The 7,908-nt window shown below is 36.4% G+C and overlaps 1 protein-coding gene across 1 annotated transcript; it reads right to left on the reverse strand.

Annotated features, from left to right (window-relative positions):
* Positions 1-708: 708 nt before the first annotated feature.
* Positions 709-6,835, reverse strand: LOC146331536 (uncharacterized). The gene is made up of 7 exons (XM_084732610.1): positions 6,519-6,835; positions 5,921-5,962; positions 4,208-4,394; positions 2,985-3,169; positions 1,738-2,898; positions 1,399-1,616; positions 709-1,302 (listed from the first exon to the last, which is right to left on the reverse strand). The coding sequence occupies exons 1-7, from the start codon at positions 6,579-6,581 to the stop codon at positions 1,233-1,235; spliced, it is 1,926 nt and encodes a 641-aa protein (XP_084588736.1). The 5' UTR covers positions 6,582-6,835; the 3' UTR covers positions 709-1,232.
* Positions 6,836-7,908: the final 1,073 nt, after the last annotated feature.

Below are 7,908 nucleotides of genomic sequence, written 5' to 3' on the forward strand. Positions count from 1 at the left end.
ACCTCTGAACTACATTTGATCTGTCTTTGTGTCAATTGCAATTTAATTTAATACTATTATTTTTTAATATCAGTGGCCAGATCAGATTATATTTCCATAGGCATATAAAGTATATCTGATAATTAATTATTAAAATCACTTACTGCATCTTGCAGCAAAATAATTCTCTAATCAAACAATTAAAGGAAGTAATAAAAAATATAATGAAAAGCACAAGTGTGCACAAGAAATTCATAAATTAAAATGTTACATTCTAACCCCAAAAAAGTGGTTGCACAAAAGCAAAAAGTGAGGTGAGCAGAATCTATTTTTGTTACCATCTTTCAACAATTGTTGTGCCACATCATACTGATCTGTGGTTTGTAGTGGCAGCAGGGCTTTACCTCGGCAGCTGGTGAACTGAGGTCGTCTCCTTAAGATCAGTCTGTTTCTGTCAGTCATAACTTATTCCAGCTAACACCAGCCTTTAATTTATTTTGCTTACCTTACATTTTTTTATTTTATTTTTTTTACATTTTTTAAAAAAGAAGAATGTCATGCAGCTGTCATCGTACACAATACAGACTTTCTTCTCAATAAAAAATAATGTGTAATTTTTGCTGGTGTACCTTAAAACCTAAATGACAGATATCACCATATATTAAAAAAATAAAATTGCACAAAAAACATGCTGATTACGTGAAGAATACTGTGATGAGTCAGTGTGGGTTGGTTTAATCATTTATTAGGCATACAGTAAACATATCATGTGTACTGTAGACATTAAGTTTAATATATGCATGCAATTTTCATTCTTATCTGTTATAAATTCAAAAGCTTATCAATCAACAAAAAACTGAGAAGAGTTTTCATCATGAGTTATACTTAAAGGTCCAGTGTCAGATTTACAGGGATCTATTAGCAGAATATGTTGGAAATTGAATATAATATTCATAAGTATGTTTTCATTTGTGTATAATCACCTAAAAATAAGAACTGCCATTGAATCCACACTGGTCTTTTAATACGTGAAGATAATACATGTTGCTAAACCATAAACTCTTAAGCCTTAAATGTTGTCTGGTACACCTCAAAAATCCTTATTGATAATATGAAAAATTAAAAGAGAAGAAGAGAGACAGCATACAATACAGTAGACTTTTCAACCCAGTGATTGCTTATTTCAAATAATCATCTTATTTCTTTGTGTGTGTCTGAAAACAACTCTCTTCAGCCACTTTGGATCAAAGTCTTCACTTGATGCCTTTGGCCTTCAGCTCATCTTTGACCCTGCTCAGGTAGTCAGGGTCAGGATACCCAAAACTGTGGAAACAAAATATGTACAAGGGTTAATATGTCACATTTCAGTAGACCTGGCATCAAAAAAGAAGAAAGAACTTTGAGGTTTGGCTACTGTACCTCAGTGGTCCTCCTGACACTGAGGTCTTGTGGTGAATGTCGTTCCAGGTCACTTGGTCATCCAGCCCAGTCGTTCTGGACGTCCCGATAGTGAAAATGAGCTTCTGGTCAAATGCTTTCTTCAACAAGTGCAGCACTTCCCTGCCCTCTTTGTTGTCTGGCAGATATGCTGTTCTGCAAATGGGAGAGTAGTACTTCCCAGGATGTGGATGCTTTTCCTGCAAAGGGGGAGGGAAAAGTATATACATTACTTCTTAAAAAAAAAAAAAAAAAGTTAAAGAAAATTCAACAAGTAACAAATCTGACACAATCTCTTCATATATTTAAACAGGCATTTACCGTCTGTATTCCACCTGGAATATCATAGGTGATGATGATATTGCCACAGTCTGGGAATCCAGGGAGGGATGAAGGATATGACTTCCATGTCATTTTTCCATCTGGCTGGTCTCCCTCCATTTTACCAAAGACGTCTTTGCATACAGGACAGGTGGGTCCCAACATTTTCTTGGACTGTGCCAGGCATTCCTTGCAAAATTCATGTTTACACTTGAGCTGCGTCTTATTGGTGAAGGTATCTTTGCATATAGGACATTCTTCGTCCTTGTTGTCTCGTGATGTTGCTCCCTTTTCTGTGGGTGCTTCAGTGTTGTGCATGCTGTATCCTGATTGGCCGTTCAATACAGGTCCACCGGTGGCCCCCTCTGACGGATAAAGATCGCTCAAGTTCTTCGGTGAGCTGGGTGAAGTTGCAGTCTTCTGGTACAGATGAAGAAGAGCTCTGACAGCATGACTCTCCATTGATGTGTTTCCTCCAGATCCTTTATAGTGAGCTTTGACTTCGACTTTGCCTTGACTGATGCCTGATTCCTTGAAGTCCACACCAAACTTATCTTTGATCTTAGTTATACAGTGATCGAAGGAAGTGGTCATCAGCTTCCAGTAGGTCTCCTCCATGGTTAGTCCAGCACTGATGAGAGGGTCTATGATGCTCATGCCAATCTTGGGCCTCTCATGCCATGTAGATTCTCCAGTAGAGGTGTGGGTATTTGTGGCTTTCTGTGCTACATTTAAGAACTTACTGATGGCATCTTGACTTTTTCTTGGCCCACATATGGTCATTTCCTCAGAGGACAGAGTGAACAAAACCTTGTTCTCAGGTCTCTGGATGATTGTCAGTGCATCCTTCAACTCTTCTCGATCTATGGACGTGAGAGGATAAACTGAGCCATCAGATTCCCCAATGCAGTTCTGAACAAGGTCGATGAAATTAGATGAAGCTTTTTTTGAGTCTCCGTCTTTCTGGGCTGCTTTAAATGTCACTTTTACTTGTGCCGTGACTTCAACTCCATTCTCTTTCTTTATACGTTCAATTTCCTCCTTATAGATGTGGTTGAGATACCAGAAATGGCCCACTGGGACGAGACATGGCTCTTCTTCTGCTTCAGAAACTGCTGCTGAACTGATGGAACTACTTTGTTCCGTCATTTTCATTGGCACCTGAATAAAGCAGAACGTATTAATTTAGCGAAAAGCGTAAATTTTCAATGTAATGCATTGCTACTGGTTTACGACACAGCACATACGTCTTGTGGCTCTGAACCAGATGAAGGTGGAACGTCTGACCCAGATGAAGCGTTCATTTGAACATCCTCTGGCTTTGGTGTCTCAGGCTCAGCTGGTGTCAGACTAACAGATACTATTGTAACTGTTGTTTTCTCATCTTTCGTTGTCAGTGGTTTACCACACAGTTTCTGAAGCTCAATCACACCTTAAAAAGAAGACAAACACAAAATGAGTGTGCATCCAAAAGAAATTAAAAGGCCCACTATGTGGGATTTAGTGTCATCTAGTGGTAAACTTATAGACTGCAAACACCTTCCAAGCATGTAGGAGAACCTACTGTGGACACAAAACAGGCAGAAAACACAAATGGCTGCACCTAGAGCCAGTGTTTGGTTTGTCTGTTCTAAACTAATGTGGAAACATGGCGGTTCAACATGGCGGTTCAACATGGCAGCTTCCATGGAAGATGATACAAATGGCTAATTTTAAAATAATGTAAAATAAATGCAATTCTAATTTCCAGATGATTATACACTCATCAAGCATACTTTAATGAATATTAAATTTAATTTCTGCCATACTGGGCCAATAAATCCCCATAAATATAATATATATATTATGAAAGAGGCCAGAGACCCCTTAGCTGACAGAGACAGTGCAGCTACCCCCTACTATGAATATTTCAAAGAATATTTTTGGGTCCTCTGTGATTTGTGCTTATCCTCAGCGGTTAAGTTAGCAGCAGTTGTAGAATGGCCACGTCAGTCGTACTCTCTCCACTGCACTGTCAGTGGTCTCTGAGGTAGAGGGTTTGTCAGAGTCTCTTGCTCATGAAATTACAAAATGGTTTGATGTGGCTCACAAGAGTGGCTGTACACTTGGGATAATAATATATAATATTTTGCCAATATGTTTGAATAATACGTAGCTAACTAGGTCACCGTGCTGCACAGTAATTTAGTAGGTAAGCTAGCTCACCTAGCTTTTGTAAATTAAATGCTTTTTTTTTTTTTAAATAGGCTGATTTATTGGTGCTATGTTGGATTCATGTCAGTGTTTTTTCAGACATACTTTAATTGTTGAAAGAAAAGAAAAACTTATATTTGATTTTAAAAATAATTTGGGGGACCCCCTTCAGTAACACCCCTGTTGGAGACCAATGTATTAGAGTCGATATAAAATGTTGCTGGTAAAAGATGTGCAATTTAATTTTTGCTTAAAAATTCCAACAGTTACACTTCACCTGGAGCGGGTTTAATCTTTATCACAGCTCTCCCATCGTCTGACACCGTTAAAACATCGAAGTCTCCATGAAATTCGTTTTTGTTGGCCCAAGTTGTAAGAGCTTTCTGCAGCTTCACTTTAGATTTCTGAGGTGGAGGACCCTTTAACCACTTCACTGAGAGAGTGACTTGAACTTCATCTTTGTTCTGTGAAAAAGTCAAAAGAAGAACAAAACAAGTTACAATTAATGCTAGTGTAGTACTGAGCAACATCCTCCATGTCATTTTAGCTTTCTAAGGTATTTTAGAATTGTAAAAATTTAAAATACAAAGTAAAAGGTTTCAAAACAGAAAAACAGATATGTATATGATACTGGCAGTGGTGTTTTTTAAAAAACTAAATTATTTATTTCATTTACATTAGAGTTTTATATAATCAAGGTAACATATTTGCTGTGGAATATGATCATATTAGGACTGCACAATTTAGCGAAAATATTACTGAAATTGCAACACGGCTAAGTGCAATATCCAAATCATAGAAGCTGCAATTTTTTGATAAAGGAAAAACGAGTGACTAAACAACACTATAGTGAAGCACTGTAGAGGTGCACAGATGTCCTGGGCAAAAAATCTTGTTCGCCAAATATATGAAAACTCTGTGTTTGGTATAGACAAACAAATGTCACATTTTCATGATTTTCATTCAACTCCAAGTTGGACACTGTGTTAAAAAAAAAACAGAATCCAATTATTTGTAAAACTTTTTTATTCAATAGAATACAGCACAAAGACAAGATACCGTTTGTTTTCTGTAACTCGTTCTAAATTTGATGCCTGCAACATGTTCAAAAAAAAGTTGGGACTGTGTCATGTTCACCACTGTGAAACATCACCTTTCCTTTTACCAGCAGTGAGTAAACATTTGAGAACTGAAGAGACTAACTGTTGAAGTGAAATTATTTCTCATTCTTTCTTGATAGACAACTTCAGGTGCTCAACACTCTGGGTTCTCTGTTATCTTATTTTGTGTTTCATAATGCACCACACATTTGATTATGGAATGGCCCAACTTTTTTGGAATTGGGGTTGTAGTTTTTCAGTGAAAATTAAATTTGTGATGCAAATATCTTTCCTACTAAGTGTGTACCATACTGCAATATCTTTGAAAATGATCACAATATGATTATTTTACAACATTCTGCAGCCCTAGATTAGTGGTTCCCAAACTTCTCCTAGCATACCCATCTTCATAAGAAGAAACAACTGGAGATAACAATGATTGGGGAAGCAACATTATGGACCCAGGAAGAGTACCCGCTCCTTTGTGACAGCTAATACGGACAAATAAAGAAAAATGGATCCAGTTTGAATTTTAGTGAAAGGTCACCATGCTACCATCAGAAAACTGTTGTTTGTTTATTTTCCCTACATATATCATATTCATTCAACTTTGTTTCACTGTATTTGTCTCATGCTCGTCCACGCACCCCCTGTAGTCTCTCCACCCTCCCCCAGTTTGGGAACCACTGCCTTAGATAATATAATAGAATATGACCTGAGCAGAAAGCATTGATTCAGCAGAGAGCAACAGGATCTGATTACTTGAGACTAGCATACGCAGTCTATATTGGGAACTACACTTCAGCCTTCAATTTCATACTTTCACTTTCACATACAGTTTACAGAAAAATGTACATACACACAACCCACTCTTTCACATAAATACCTACCTCAGTACTTGTACCCTGAGATGCTGAAGGGGTGTCAGAGCACTATATGTAGGAAGACAGGGTGTTTCAATTAAGAAAAACAAACAAATGAATACTTCAGAACACAAACTATTCTGAATAATTTGATCTTAAACAAATTTTCTATGCACTGTTTCTTTTAGTTTCTAAAAACTGAACCTGTCTTGAAAATGGAAAAAAAAAAGAAATCACTCTGCCACTTTTTACACCCTCTCATCAGTTTTAAAATCAAACACTGGTCTTGTGCCAGACTGACTGAAGTGATATCTGTCACACAACATGTCAACACACACACACACACACACACACACACACACACACACACTCCTTCAGCACCTTTATCATGACGTGCTTGAATCTGCTCACAATACTACGTGAGGAAAGTCAGCATGTTATTTCTTAAAAAGTCAATTACACTAAATTTACATAGACAAATACTTTTAAGCAGTACTATTCCTAGTGAAGACAGACATTGTGACTATTCACATATAACATGGCAGCATTAACAATGTTTTTTTTTAATACTGCTAATGTTGAACATAAGTTTGCAGACTTTGCTGATACAGGCCAGGCTACTCACATCCATGGGCTCCACTTCGTCACTGGCTGACATTGTTCCTATAAACCACCGGAGATAGTTCATAGATGACAGCAGACGCTTGTTGGTGTCAGCCTGCCAGTTCAAACAACCAACAAATATTTAAATGGTGCAGTCACCCATCAGCAAAAACCCAAAGTCACTCTGTCTACTGGTGAAATATTAACATAGTTAGCATACTTTGTACTTTAACCTGGCCGATCAGAAAACACAGTCATGCAGCGCTTCCATCTGAAAATGTAAACCAACAATTCTTGGAGTATTTCAAGAAAAAAATAAAACTCGCTAAAAAGTGATATTTTAACTCTGGGTTTAAAATGTCGACATTTCTGACGGAAGGTTATCGCTCGACGATACTTTCGGTTATGACAAGCCAATGCAAACTTTTATGGCGTTATATCAACGTTAGCTTTTCAAATTTAGTCTTTATGTAAAAAACATTATATCTACTTCTTGAACATACACACAGCACGTAAAACATGAATTTATCACGCATACATACCCTGACCTGGCTTTAGACGTCAAATGCTTTTTCTTCCTGATAAATGAAAGCGAAAGTGTTGCAGCTCCGCGAGACACAACACGTCACATTCTAAACTCCTCCCCTTTTTATTTTTACTCTTTGACTTCTCTGGTCTTGTTTTCACAGAGGACAACAGCACCATTTTGGTTAATTGTTAGTTGAGTAATATATTTTTTCATGAATGTATTATATTGTAATAAAATATATTCAGAATAATCACTCACTTTATTTAGATTTAAAGAAAGATTTTATTCTGTGCTTTAATAACTCCCATAATTTCACATCACATTTGGTTAACTTATCTAGTTGTATTATTTTATGATCATATTCTGATTAATTCTTTATCTTTTAAGACTGTAAGAAAGAAATTTTAGACATTTTTAAGAAGGGTTCTTTAACTCAGTTATTGCATTTAAGTGCAATTTGGAGGTACTACTACATAATTTTACTGTATTTCAGGGAGAATATTTGACAGCTTTAGTTAATAATTATTTCACAGATTCTGATCATTGCTTATTATTATTATTATTATTATTAGTAGTAGTAGTAGTAGTAGTATTAGTATGAGATATAATCAACAAGTAAAGTCTTATGTATTACAGACAAGTCTAGCCAGCAGCAAAAAGTGATACTTACACATTAATGTATCATAAAGTACATTATTATATTGTGGGTGTTTCATCTACAGAATCTTTACTTTTGCTACTTTAAGCATATTTTACTGCCAATTCTTGTATAATGCTACACAAGTAACATTTGGAATGCAGGACATTTATTTATCTGTGCACATGTATTATTTTTACTGAAGTAAAAGATCCGAGTACTTTTCTCACCGTTTTTGTTTCAATT

This window comes from Lutjanus erythropterus, chromosome 2, assembly GCF_056507025.1.
Source record: "Lutjanus erythropterus isolate fLutEry1 chromosome 2, fLutEry1.hap2, whole genome shotgun sequence".
NCBI classification, from domain to species: Eukaryota; Metazoa; Chordata; class Actinopteri; order Lutjaniformes; family Lutjanidae; genus Lutjanus; species Lutjanus erythropterus.